Source organism: Leptodactylus fuscus, chromosome 1, assembly GCF_031893055.1.
Source record: "Leptodactylus fuscus isolate aLepFus1 chromosome 1, aLepFus1.hap2, whole genome shotgun sequence".
Classification (NCBI taxonomy): Eukaryota; Metazoa; Chordata; class Amphibia; order Anura; family Leptodactylidae; genus Leptodactylus; species Leptodactylus fuscus.
The window spans coordinates 137,071,826-137,086,548 of NC_134265.1; the positions used below are offsets into that span (position 1 = coordinate 137,071,826).

Genomic DNA, 14,723 nt, shown 5'->3' on the forward strand with positions numbered 1-14,723 from the left:
GGCCACTATAGGGCATAACACTGTGTGCAGGGGCCACTATAAGGTATAATACTGTATACAGGAGCCACTATAGGGTATAATACTGTGTACAGGAGCCACTATAGGGTATAATACTGTGTACAGTGTATGGGGCATAATAGTGCAGGCAAGAACATGAGGGAAAAGGGGAGGTCGGCCGGGGTCTTTGGAGGGGGGCCCCATGTCAAAGGTTCGCCACGGGGCCCCGCCATTCCTAGTTACGCCACTGGGGGGAATCCTTTATAAATATCTAGTGCAGAAGAAAAAAAAATGCAACTCACACTATGTATCACCATAGGTTATGGTTCAATTGTTCATCTTTATCATAGGTTACAAGCCTTAAGTGGCCTGCAGCATATGACATTAACAGTAGTGGTAGGAGCCATAGTTTTCATTATCTTGCTGTAATAAACTGTATTTGCAGCTTGAGGAGAGCAATACAGTCAGTTGTCTGGTTAGTATAGATAAAGGCAGGGCCAATCTGCTGCCTAAGGCAAAAGTTAAAATGGAATCCCCCCCCCCCCCTCACTCAGATGGAATGTTCCCTCAACTAGGAAAATAAAAGTGTTCTACTCAATCTTCATGCAGATTCTGTTACTGATCAGCCAAAGAACATGCAGTGTGTGCCACTCTACTTAGATGAATGGGCCAGAGGGCCAGAAAATAGAGGTGAATCTGAGGCAGAAGTCTGCCGCAGGCCAGGGCCCCATGTGGCATAAACGCTATGGTTCGCATGCAGCAGAAATGCCACGGAAGACACTGTGGCATTTTACTGTTTTAGCAAAGTGGATGGGATTCCAGTGAATCCCATCCCCACTTTGCAGGAAAATATGTGTTGTGGAAACGCAGTGACTTCTAAGACCATCGCGGTTTTGGAAATATCAGCATGTCTACAGAAATTATAGATATAATTGAAGCAGAAAGTCTGCAGTTAGAAGCTCTGTGAACTTTCTGTGCAAAGCGCTGCCAGAAGAACCGTGATGCGATGCCCCACGGCTCCCCCTTCCCCCACATACTGCTACTATAATTATATCATACTTATAGATCACTAATACAGAACCCGGGACCTCTTCTAGCACACAGGATGTTAAGCTCCCTGAATCTACTCTATGATTCTGTTGGGACCCAAATGGAGAATAGAAGATGTACATTCTGTGTTGCAAAAGAGGTCCCAGCACCACATTAGTGATTGGTAGGTATAATATAATTATATTTTAGAGCACACAGTAGAGGAGTATCAGGGTAAATGTTCAATTCACGGCTTGGCAGCAGACAGTGGTACAGCTTGTTACTCACTTTCTGCCTTATCGCAAATGTGGCCCTGCATGCTGGTCACCAAACACTCACTCAAGGCTCAGAGGCTTGCATGATACTGATGGAGCTATATTTTTTTATTTGTTGTAAAAAAGAGATAGTTTCACTCTTACAAACTACTTACTAACCACTGGTCAGTACAGGATGTGAACTACAAACTCCTACCCGCTCACAAACCACAAGCAAATTCAGAGTATTTGAAGATCATGCAGTTTCTGGTAACCTAATGCTTGCAAATGCTATCAGTATATAAAAGCTGTTATGTATAGAACGGTATGTTATGTATAGAACTGAGTTGTAGGGAGATGTGGAAAAAATGTTGTAAAGTAAGAACCCAATTAAATAAATGAACAAAAGCTAAATATATATGAATGCAATATTTGTTGTGACCAGCCTTCGGAGAAGGAGTCCTGGAAGGATTATAGGAAAACTGAAGGAATTGTATAAGCCTACATCAACAAAAGATCTGTGGTTAGCTCTCCAAGATATTTGAAATGTTCCTTCAAAAACTGTGAGCAAGTGTACCTAGGAGAATCGATGCTGCTGTGAAGGCAAAGGGTGGTCCTAATATATATATATATATATATATATATATATATATATATATATATATCATGTTAATGCAACATTTGACATGTCTCTAAATTCCTATTGGAGTATTGATATGTATTATATATTAAGCCCTCATCTCTGCCTGCCTTTGTCTGTGCCACCTGTAACCTGCATGTTACAGTTATGTGCCAACTATCCAGATGTATATAGTCTGTGGATGGTTATCAAGTAGTTAATATAAAGTAAATGTTATATATGATTGAGACATGGCTATTATAATGTCCTTTCCAATAATAAACCATATCATGCACTGGTTATCTACAGTTGCTTCCACTCTCCAGTTTGTTTTAGTTGTTAGACATGGCTGGTCAAAGCTTGTCATCATGCACCATTAATCTCATAATATCTTGTTGCCACCATTTAAGGTTATATCATGTTTGAGACACAGTAGACACAGTGGTTTAGTGGTTAATACTGCTGCCTTGTAGCTCTGAAGTCCTCACTTTTAATTTGACCATTTATTTAGAAGGGAACTGAGTTTGCAGTACATTTACCAGCTGCTACACAGTGTAGGTGTCCTAATTCTAGCGCATTGCAGATCCCTTGAACAGTTGATTGTCAGCGGGGCTGAGCATTGGACCCCTGCTGATCTGATGATGACTCAGTCTTAAATAGGACATCAATATTAAAGTCCTTGAATAGCCCTTTAACTGCTATACCTCTGTGTACATGTGTTTCTAGATTGTGAGTTCCAGTAAGGACAATGAGTTATCTCCGTACAGCACTGCAGAATATGTTGGCATAATGTTAATGAATAAAATAAATAAGACACAAATATAGGTCTTGAATGATTTTTTGTCTGTCAGAGTAGAGGTGAGGACCAGCAGTTACCACTGGGTTCCAAGTCAGACATTGTGGATTATTTTATCAAAAAAATTTTGATTAATTCCTGTAAAGTTAGGTTCACACCTGCGCCCGATCTCCGTTCGGGGTCCTGCAAGCAATTTTTCGGGCAGAAACTCGGCATACTCCATTATAATCTATGGGGACTGCAAGTTTAAGTGGGTAACCTTTTTTTTAAGTGGATTAGGTTTCTGTTTGTGGGGTCCCCAAGCAGACCTCACGAATGGAAAACCAAATGCAGATGTGAATCTAGTGTAAAAGAAACCTTTTTGTACCGTGATGATGTTGTAACATAAATAGGTAACTTTTAGAGCTACTGAAAGCTATCCTGACAGTGTACTTGAAAACTACACAATACATTATTTACAGGCACGCAGCTAAGATTGCATTTTTATAAATAAACCAAATGCTGCCTGATGTGAATTGTCCACCACAGGTAAGAGTAACCTTCATTGAATATGCCATAGTTTCATCAGCCTGAAAAGAAAGTACGATATACTGTATATAAGCTCAGACTATCTCATTTCACATATAGTGTCACTGTTAAAGGTAACCTGTCAGGAGATTTTGGAAGACTAAACTTTCAGACCTTTTCAACTGGTGGTTCAGTGTCCCAAATTTTGCCAAAAATAAGCCTGTGTGCTCTAGTATTGTTTAAAAAAAATACTAACACTCACCAAGTGATGTGCTCACATATGCAGGATTCAGCTGAAGCCAGAGTAGTACGCCTCAGCTTTATTGTACAAGCGATTGATTTCAGAAATGCATATGTGTGGCAAGAACCAAATGTTTTGGCAACATTAGGGCTAGTTCACACGGAACTTTTTGGTAGCAGATTTTGAGGCAGAATCCGCCTGAAAATCCGCCTTCCAAAATGGCTCCTATTGACTTAAATTGGAACCGCTTGCTTTTTTTACCCGCTAGATAGTAGAGTAAAAAAGAAGCAAGATGACCTATCTTGCTGCGGATTACGCGGCTGACTCAGCCGCGGCGTCCACGCCTTGAGACTCCCTCCTGATTAGGCCCATTCATTCGGGCCTAATCCAGAGCAGAATGCCGCAACGCATTGGCATTCCGTTGCAGATAGCTGCACAGTATGTTTACACGTGGAATGCAAATTGTGAGCAAACTGCTCTCTTGCTTAGTAGTAGTTTATTTTTGTTGTTACCATATAGGGTTATTATAGGCAAGCTTGGGACACTAAACCACTTGTCCCAAAATCTGCTGGCAGGTTTCCTTTAACTATTCAATATTTCATTTTATTCTTTTAATTATTCATTCCACACAACACAGTTTATTTTTACTGGAATTACTGTAGTATATTAAATGTATAAGGTAACTAGTGATGAATGATGTATAATATTTATACACTTTCAAATACTTGTGCATGTAAATCTTGTATACAATTCACATACCACATGGTGTTATATCTAATATAACAATTTTTAATAAGTCAATGTCCTAACTTCATGTTTTTATCTAGTTACCAAAATACAAATGCCTTCGCCAAATACTGTTCTCATGAACCCCAAAGTTATTACTTTAGCCTCCCAAGTGTAAAAATCATCACAAAAGACAAATATGTTATTGAATATCAAATACTTTCAATAATCAGGATTACGATATTACCCAAAGTAATGACTACTTACAGAAAAGTGCCATTGGTCTTTACACCATTCAGCAGTAGTTGTTCCGATTCTTCTCTTGATATACTGCCATGGAACCAAGGCATTCTTTCATGTGCAGTGGTGGCGATCAACTTCTCTAGCTGAGGTTTCTGGCTGATAATAGCTTGTTCCAGGGCATCCCCCTGTAAATCACAAAATAAGCAGAATAATTTAGTATTAATATTGGGGTGTTGACTGCTGCACCTTCCTATGTTGCCAGAGATCCAGTAGTTTCAACGCTTGAATTAGGTTCTCCATAGCAATATTTGCAGTGGGTGCCATCTTAGATGGTCTGTTGCATGTCAACTTTTCGTGGTCCACATTACCTGCTCAAAATATCCTACCACAGCAACATATTTTCCTTGTAATCGTTCAGTTGGCATTTGACTTAAACCAAACAGGGGAGCACATTGACTCAATGATAGGAGATGTGGCATAAGGGGCCCCAAGGGGTTAGCTAGGGGATGTGACAACGACAATCTGTCACTATACAGCTAAATCAATTGTTAATTTTCACTCATGAGTAATCATTTTAGTTTAGATTGTCCATTTTGATCAATTTTAGATTACTTAGTATGGCCTCCTTAAAGAACAGATAACAGCTATATATAGGAAAGAATAGAGGGATACAGTAATTTGTGGAGGCCATGCGTCAGTTCAGGTTGTAGCAGGTTGTACAATAAGGCACATGTACACAGACAATGACTTTACCTGTAAATTCCAGGTCTGCTGTACATATTCTCTGATAAGATTTTCCTTGAGGTCTTCAAAAGGTCCTATTTTTGGTTGAACACCAGACGGGCGGCTGCAGGGTTTCTTTAACAAACAGACAAGTCCACTACTTTCATGAGTGTGGTAGTTACAGAGCTCAGTCGGAGAGCTATGTGATATTCCCCCAGTTATTGCATATGTTCCACTCAACTCTCTTTCAATTGTATAGTGGTAAAATTTTCGACCATGAGATACTGATAGCGCATACCCTCCAAGGTAACTCCTGCTCTGCCGCAACAAATACAGGCCATCACTCAATCCACCTTGTTTAAGATAGTTCTCAGCTTCTTCACGTGTTATATTACCAAAAAAGAATGGTAACTGGTTTGTGCCTTCTGCCATGTCCTCTAAAAATACTTACGACTTGATACCCAGTACAGATGTTGCAGCCTTTAACCTGTAACATAGAAAGAAGACATTTTAAGCATAATCAGAATCTGTATTTATATAGCTTAGAACAATTTTTTAATTACGTTTCTATGGAGATAGCTCTATACGACATTTCTGGAATACTAGACCCCATTCAGGGGCGTAACTTGAGGGGGTGCAGAGAGTGCAGTCGCATCGGGGTCCTAGAGCCTTGGGGGGCCCTTAAGCACTGGCATCACTATTGGAATTGTAGCTTCCATATTGGCCCATAAGCCAAGGAGACTCACAGATTACCCTACCCACACTAAGGTTGATTAGCACCCGTAACCATCACTATCAAGAATTCGTTGTAGGGATGAGACAAAATATTGCACCGGGGCCCAAAAGATTGCAACGGCCCACAAGACTTTAGTTTCACCACTGTCCCCATTACAAAGTCAACATTTCACAATTAGCAGATACAGTCCTATGAAAAAGTTTGGGCACCCCTATTAATCTTAATCATTTTTAGTTCTAAATATTTTGGTGTTTGCAACAGCCATTTCAGTTTGATATATCTAATAACTGATGGACACAGTAATATTTCAGGATTGAAATGAGGTTTATTGTACTAACAGAAAATGCGCAATATGCATTAAACCAAAATTTGACCGGTGCAAAAATATGGGCACCTCAACAGAAAAGTGACATTAATATTTAGTGCATCCTCCTTTTGCAAAGATAACAGCCTCTAGTCGCTTCCTGTAGCTTTTAATCAGTTCCTGGATCCTGGATGAAGGTATTTTGGACCATTTCTTTCTACAAAACAATTCAAGTTCAGTTAAGTTTGATGGTCGCCGAACATGGACAGCCCGCTCTCAAATGATCTGAAAACAAAGATTGTTCAACATAGTTGTTCAGGGGAAGGAAACAAAACGTTGTCTCAGAGATTTAACCTGTCAGTTTCCACTGTGAGGAACATAGTAAGGAAATGGAAGACCACAGGGACAGTTCTTGTTAAGCCCAGAAGTGGCAGGCCAAGAAAAATATCAGAAAGGCAGAGAAGAAGAATGGTGAGAACAGTCAAGGACAATCCACAGACCACCTCCAAAGAGCTGCAGCATCATCTTGCTGCAGATGGTGTCACTGTGCATCAGTCAGCAATACAGCGCACTTTGCACAAGGAGAAGCTGTATGGGAGAGTGATGAGAAAGAAGCCGTTTCTGCACGTACGCCACAAATAGAGTTGCCTGAGGTATGCAAAAGCACATTTGGAGAAGCCAACTTCATTTTGGAAACAAAGATTGAGTTGTTTGGTTATAAAAAAAGGCGTTATGAATGGCGTCCAAAAAGAAACAGCATTCCAAGAAAAACACATGCTACCCACTGTAAAATTTGGTGGAGGTTCCATCATGCTTTGGGGCTGTGTGGCCAATGCCGGCACCGGGAATCTTGTTAAAGTTAAGGGTCGCATGGATTCCACTCAGTATCAGCAGATTCTTGAGAATAATGTTCAAGAATCAGTGACGAAGTTGAAGTTATGCCGGGGATGGATATTTCAGCAAGACAATGATCCAAAACACTGCTCCAAATCCTCAGGCATTCATGCAGAGGAACAATTACAATGTTCTGGAATGGCCATCCCAGTCCCCAGACCTGAATATCATTGAACATCTGTGGGATGATTTGAAGCGGGCTGTCCATGCTCGGCGACCATCTAACTTAACTGAACTTGAATTGTTTGTCCAAAATACCTTTATCCAGGATCCAGGAACTGATTAAAAGCTACAGGAAGCGACTAGAGGCTGTTATCTTTGCAAAAGGAGGATCTACTAAATATTAATGTCACTTTTCTGCTGAGGTGCCCATACTTTTGCACCGGTCAAATTTTGGTTTAATGCATATTGCGCATTTTCTGTTAGTACAATAAACCTCATTTCAATCCTGAAATATTACTGTGTCCATCAGTTATTAGATATATCAAACTGAAATGGCTGCTGCAAACACCAAAATATTTAGAACTAAAAATGATTAAGATTAATAGGGGTGCCCAAACTTTTTCATAGGACTGTATATTGTTCTGTCTAAAATTAAAACAGCCTATAGCAAACAATTTCAGGGCGCCTCTTATTTTATATTTTACCTTATTAAAAAATAAAGCTATGCTGTGATTAGTTGCTATGGGCAATAAAGACAACTTTTCTTCCAGACTTCCAGACTGTTTCATAAATCTTTCCTGTTATGTTTTAGGTTTTTATTTTTTTTTTATTGCAAATTTATTTAATTCTGTTTTTTCTCTATATTATGGTGCCAGCCATCTTGCCTGAGATGCTCCTCTGGTTTGTGAACAGCAGGAATATGCATATAGACATTGGAAACTGGTGATTTAAGAGAGCTCAAAGGAAGACATTTATCAAGGTGTCAAACTATTGCCAATGCAGCAACCAATCACAAAACAGTTAAAAAAAAATTAAATGCACAGCTATGCCCAACCTTATGGAACATTTTGATAACACCTAATTGTAGTGATCCATACAACTCTGACCTAATCACCCGCTATCTCCCCAGATGTAATATCAGATGCAATGCTACATTTTTTTATTTTTTTTTTTAACTAAAATTGTACCCCCTTCAGCTTTGGTGAGATGATAAACTATGTGGTCATCTATCTTCACCTATCCCAAATCCTGCCCTAGTACTGCTTACCTAACTGTAGGGACTTCATATGTTGCTCCCTTTATGACCCTGGTAAAATTTCCAGTTTTGGATCCCGCTCAGAGTAAATTTGTTCAAATATTCAATAACTTCTATTTACAAGGCTATTTTATTGTATATGGGTGGTACTGAAAAAGGTTTCTCCTAAATCAATGCCAGAAAAATATTAATTCAGAGACACAAGTCCAACTACAGATTATCGGAAACATAGAAAATGAAAATTTGAGATTATGTGTGAGCTGTATGGTTGTTTACTGAATTATGATGTTTCAGTTCCTCTTTGATTTTACTGAAACTACTTATGATAACTCTTCTCATCTGACCCCTTGATATAGATCTGCCCTAATCTACCAATGCCTGCCCCATTCTCCTATCCTAACAAGATCATTTTCTCTTGTTGACACCATTGTCTGCAATATTTCTCATGTACATCTTCCAAGCCCTGCACACTAAACATTTTCCATCAGTAGGACCATCGCCCCTACTGTGCCGAAGGTTTGTAATCCCTGTTACACCGTTCAAAAGCAAGGATGTTTTCCCATTTTTGGGGGGTTGATTTTTCAATAAATTAGATTAAAATCACAGACAAACAATCCAAAACTGAATAAAAATAAACTGTAACTATTAAAAGTGATATATATCTATAGCTTTTAAGAGCCATGGACATACAATGTAGGTAATTAGAACTTCACTTCGTCACTGTTCTTTGGTTACATTTAAACATAGGCAACAGTTTATAAATAATTGAAACATAAAGTCCACTGCATATAACCTCTGTACCACTGAGCTTTGGTGTTGTTGCTCTACATTACAAATGCATACATCCATGCTGGGTTCAATAAAATAACTTGGACAGAAGTAAACCTTTGACCTGTTAAACCTGTTTGCAGGGGTTCCAGATGCCCTGCAAAAAAGGGGGGCAAATGTAAAAGCACAAGCCCAGGAACAGTTTGTCCACCATCGAGTACACAAGACATTTCTTCGTAGCCAGCAAAACAACAATGGTGCAGAGTGCACATATGTCTTAGGGCTCTAATAAAACTCATAAGCACCTAATTCAATGAGGTACAATATAAGGGCTCTTTTTCACCAGTTTACAGGCTCCCATATCAATAAGAACACATTCGTACCATTTACTGAGAACTGTAAAATGATAATTAAAATCAGAGTAATATTTGGCAATTTCAGTTTAAAAATATCATAGATCCATCTATTTTTTATTTTTATTTTTGGGCACTTGAGAAAATCCCTTATTATGGACCATCATTGAATTTAGAGATGGTTGGCTACAATGGATCCTACTGCAGAAACCCATGAAAATAGAACCTCTATGTTCCATCCAATGACTTGGTGACTATTGGTGTGTTATGAAATCTTGGCTGATTCCGACTCCTGAAACCACTTTGACTTTATGTACTAGTAAAGTATTTTAATGTTGACTCAGACGTTTTCAGGGGAAGAAAGTGAAAGCTCTCCTCTCCTTTCCTCCCTTTCAGTCCTTCATTAAATATTTAACTTCCATTAAAATTTGCCTATATATTAATACACAGTACAAAATGTTTAGTAAACAGCTTTGTGCTTATAGGCCTCAATTTCAGGCCTCACTGCTCTCAATATGACAAATAAAATGTATCGATGAAAGGCACGTATGAGGAAAACTTGTATTAATAACTGACATTGCAATGTCCCAGGGCTAGAAGTGTGGAGATTATGCCAGGGAGATGCATAAGATGGCAGCTACTCCACTCCACTCACTCCACTACTTCTTGTGTTAAGGAGGCTTTAGCACCAAATTCACCTACAGGTCTTGGGGAGGCTCAGTTATGCACCTGGTTGATGGTGGAGGGTTCCCCTGGAGCACACCCTGTTAGTCTTCTGACTAGTGGTGTTCTGGGGTGCCCTTGATGATGAGTGCAAAAGACATGCAGGAGACAGTTAAACAGGCATTGCTCACCCCACAGTTTACTTAGTCAAACCTTCCAGTCATAAGTAGCATAGAGGAACAGTACTCTTTAAACAAGCAGTATCCACATTTCACTCTACAAACATGGATAGAAATAGTTTCTGCTCTTTACGCCCACCTTTAGTCCAGTGTTCCTTACCACTGCGGCAAATCTGGAGCAACCCCTGCACTTGGCCATCTGTTTCACAGGCTAGAAGTACTGTATGTAGGGGTTGTTTTGGCCATGGATTCCAAGTTACTTTACTGTTAATTAAGGTTTCTTTCTCTGAGATGTGGGGCCTAATGTCATGGGGCAGCCTATTGCTTAACTACCACTAACTAGAGAGCTGAATGTGCTCTGCAAAATGTCTGCACTATACTGCAACTATCTAATAACCAAACTATTCTAACAGGCCGGAAGTAGCTATGGCTAGGGTCTGTTAGGTTACCAGATAAGGTTAAGTTCACACGGCAGAAAATAAATAGGAATTCCTCTTCATTTTCTGCCTGTGGTCTATGCGCAATGCAGGAGAATAACTGGAGGATGTGCAGAGGGTACAGTCACACCGGGGCCCAGGAGCCTTAGGGAGCCCAAAATCACTTACATCAGTATTGAGATTGAAGCTTTCATCTATCCCACAAGCCACAGAGACCCACAGATTACCCTAACCACACTGAAGTCGATTAAACTCTTTATCACCCGTAACCATCTGTAGGGATGAGGTAGGAGGCCCCGGACAAAAGATTACACTTTAGTTACCCCACTGACGCAATGGGATGCCAATGCAGGGTATCGGCATTCTGTTGTTGCTTTACGGTGCTGGTTAGGCCCAGATGAAAGGGCCGGGCCTAATCAGCAGACAGTTTAGAGCTGCGGAATTTGTGGCAAGATCGAGCAGGATGCTTATTTTTCAGTGTCCTGCTGTAATCTCTACCTCCCATTGAAAACAATGGAAGGCAGAATGGGAGATGGAATCTTCCTCTAAATCAGTGGTTCTTAACCTTGTTTGAGGTAGCGAACCCACCAGTTTCATATGCACATTCACCAAACCCTTCTTTAGTGATAAATCAAATATGATTTGTTTTCCAAATTCAACACATAGGTATATGTTTTTTACTGGTACACAAAATGAACCGTGCATAGAGCCTAGGGTTCGATCGAACCCTGGTTAAGAACCACTGATCTAAATCCACTGTACATTCCTCTGTATGAACTTACCCTATCTCTTACCAGCTTCTAGAAAACACTAAGAAAATGTCTTTCCTGTTTACACAGCAGCAAAGCAATGACGGATTAACCCTTCAGTAGCCATAATAAAGTTGGAAAAATGCAAGAACAGTTATAAACATTATAAAACAGTTTAAAACATGTGAAACACCATCATTACACATAAATACAATATTACAACGAGTATCCTTTTGGGACACTACAACATGGTAATGCTTTTTTATTCAGTCATCTTGACCCAAACTTGATTTATGTAAAGGTAAGTTTTTTGGTTAGCTGCTACAACCCACAGTAAAGAATTTAATAAATAATGCTTCACTCACTACAGATACTCTTCTTTAGGCTAGAAGTGACCAAACCACATGAATAATTTAGCTATTTCCTGTAGAAATACAGAAGCAACATGTTCTCTATATATGCTGTATGAACATACTACTAATGTACGAGGTTCTGCCCAATGTGAACTTTCACAGCCCGCTTAAATTTTCAGCTAAGGTGTTTCATCTAAACCTATTGGAAACAAGTCTATAAAATCAAACACACAGCCATGCCATCTCCATAGACAACACTAGTAGTAGCTGATCCAACTAGATACATAGAATCCCACCTTGGTTACAATTCAATTCATCTGCCCTGGTTTACTGAAAATACTCTTAAGTTCAGGTGGAAGCTTCTGTGTATAACAACAAGTAGTAGATCACGCACAAGTAGACAAGCAGGAGGAGTAAAGCGTGGTCATGAGATCAACAGATGGTACATCAGAAGAAGAGACCATCCAAGATTAGTTTAGCGGGTCATTACAATTATGGTGATACCATATTTATATTGGTTTTATTATAATTTATCAGTATTACTGAGTAAAACACCATTTTTTGAAAGTGAACAAATTTTTGACACCTATAATTTTTGAGAAGCTATGTTTATTTAGGGCTGCAGATAGGGTGTCCTCTACCTTTTATTTACAGTTTGCTAAATGCTTCTCCCCTGACGCTAAACTGGGCGTTATTCCACTTTCATCCCAGCCTAGTAAATTGACTGTTGAACATCCGTTAGTAGGGGCAGCTGGCAGGCTACCCTTATGAAACCTTCTTTGAATGTCTTTCATAGGATCTACCTGGCCCCCTATTGATTACATAGTTTTTGCCCCTCATTTTCGCCTCTCTGCTTTCAAAGCTGTAATGCCTTGGCCACTACTTTACATATTTAGTGGTCCTGACCTCATATTCATTGCTTCTGGCTGACTATTCATGGAATGGTGCAACGGCTCCTTCGTTTCAAACTGGCTAATTCCAAATATAAATTATTACAATACATCCTGATGGCTGCACGTATCCATATCACCTTCAACGGGAAGAAACCTTCTCTTTCAGTGACAGATGTTATTCAGCAACTTGATTCCATAATGCTCCATGAGAAAATGAATGCCACCATTTCTTATACTCTATTTGATTAAGTTTGGACACCCTGGATTACTAGATCCAATATCCCAGGCCAGTAATACTGTCTTCAACTATGAGAATGGGATTAAGTGTAATATATCCTCCCTTTTCCCCAGGCAGGGTCAATTCTCCCATTTCCTTTGTATTAGTTGTTTGTTTTTGGTTGTTATACCTTTTTACCCCTTCTGATGCTGAGTTCACACCAACACTTGTACTCTGTACGGGGATTATGTTTCCTTCTTTGCATGAAAGATGTGGACACAAAAGCGCTGCATTTTTCACCCTTTTCGGGCATAAACCGAGCGGAAACCACACGAACCCCATTATAGTCTATGGGGTTCGTGGGTTTCCTAAGGTAACCACTTTTTTATGCGGATAAGGTTTCCATTTAGCGGGTCCACAAACGGACCCCCAAACAGAAACCTGAGCGCAGGTGTGAACCTAGCCTTACCAGGTCAGCATACTACTTTTGTTTGTGTGTCTATTCCATCACTCTATGCTTGCCCTGCTTTGCATTACTTCCATTATTTGTGTGATTGCTTTGGAGTTTGATTTGTATTCTTCTTTGGTTTTTGTGTAATTTAATAAATTCCTTTGAAACTAAATTCTCTATTTTCTGCTGTGTGAACATACCTTTATAAATGAAAGTAGTATTTTCTTTCCTTTCTTGAGTATATATACAAAAAACAGTGGCAGCCAACCTGACTTATAGTTTTTGCAAGCATCAGTTTCATCATGTGATGGAATCTGGGAACTTACAGGAGTCACTCGATGTCACATGATCATATTCTGAGTTGCTGACTGTTTCAAAACTGTTTCAAAACTTCAAACACTGTGCCCTTTTTTGGCACTCAGTGTTTTTAGGGTTTTTTTCTTAGTACACTTGCATTCACTAGTATAATGAAGAGTACATTCCCAAAGTATATTTCAGTGCATAGTTAGAGGTACAGTACGTGCCAGAAGGATTTCCTGATAAATATCTCTCAATGCTTACACGATATGACACTGTATAGCCATATAAAGGTGCACATCACCCATAGAGTCTCATAATAAAAATAAGTATACTGAGTGCAATATATATTTTTTCATGGATGCTTTGATATAAATAGGATAATCAACTATTCTGTTTTATACAGCAAAAAGAGGTTGTATACCGGCCTAACAGAGACCAAATGAACATACTGAGAGCTTTTGCAGAGTACACACCCTAATGCCAATAAACTTTGTTCCTGAGCGTTTTTTTTTTTTGTTTGTTTTATTTTGCTATAGCAAGTGGGAGTCTGGGAGTTATGCTAGGTTCACACCTGCGTTCTTCTTTCCGTTCTGTGCTTTCCGTCTTCTGCATGCCAGATTTTTTATCCGGACACAGAGTACTGCATGTCCGACTCTGTGTCCGGATTAAAAAACCCCATTTCGCGGCGGAGAGCGCAAAACGCTCACCGCCGCTCACGGCCGGACATCTCTCTCACCCATTCAAATGAACCTAACAGAGGAGCATCTGTGTCCAGATGCTCAAACACTAGAGTCTCCTCCATCTCCGTTCGATTGGGTGGTGGATGACCAGCAACCCACCCTCATCGACGATGATGTGACGCAGTTGCCGTCAGGGCATCCAGTTGACCGGCGCATTGTGCGGGAGGAGGAGATGAGACAGGAGTTGGAAGAGGAAGTGGTGGATGATGAGGACACTGACCCGACCTGGACAGGGGGGATGTCAAGCGGGGAAAGTAGTGTGGATGTTGAGGCAGGTGCAGCACCAAAAAGGGTAGCTAGAGGCAGAGGCAGAGGTCAGCAGCTTAGGCGAAGCCAGGCCACACCCGGAATCT

General features: G+C 40.0%; 1 protein-coding gene across 2 annotated transcripts in view; it reads right to left on the reverse strand.

The window, feature by feature from the left end:
- The window catches only part of SYK (spleen associated tyrosine kinase), a 72,832-nt gene that overhangs the window by 35,572 nt on the left and 22,537 nt on the right, over positions 1 to 14,723 (reverse strand). For both annotated transcript variants that reach the window (XM_075276887.1, XM_075276879.1), the window contains exons 2-3: positions 5,166 to 5,622; positions 4,437 to 4,597 (exon numbers count right to left, since the gene is read on the reverse strand). In XM_075276887.1, the coding sequence (XP_075132988.1) occupies positions 4,437 to 4,597; positions 5,166 to 5,567 (563 nt within the window). In that variant the 5' untranslated portion in view covers positions 5,568 to 5,622. The remainder of the gene's footprint in view (positions 1 to 4,436; positions 4,598 to 5,165; positions 5,623 to 14,723) is intronic.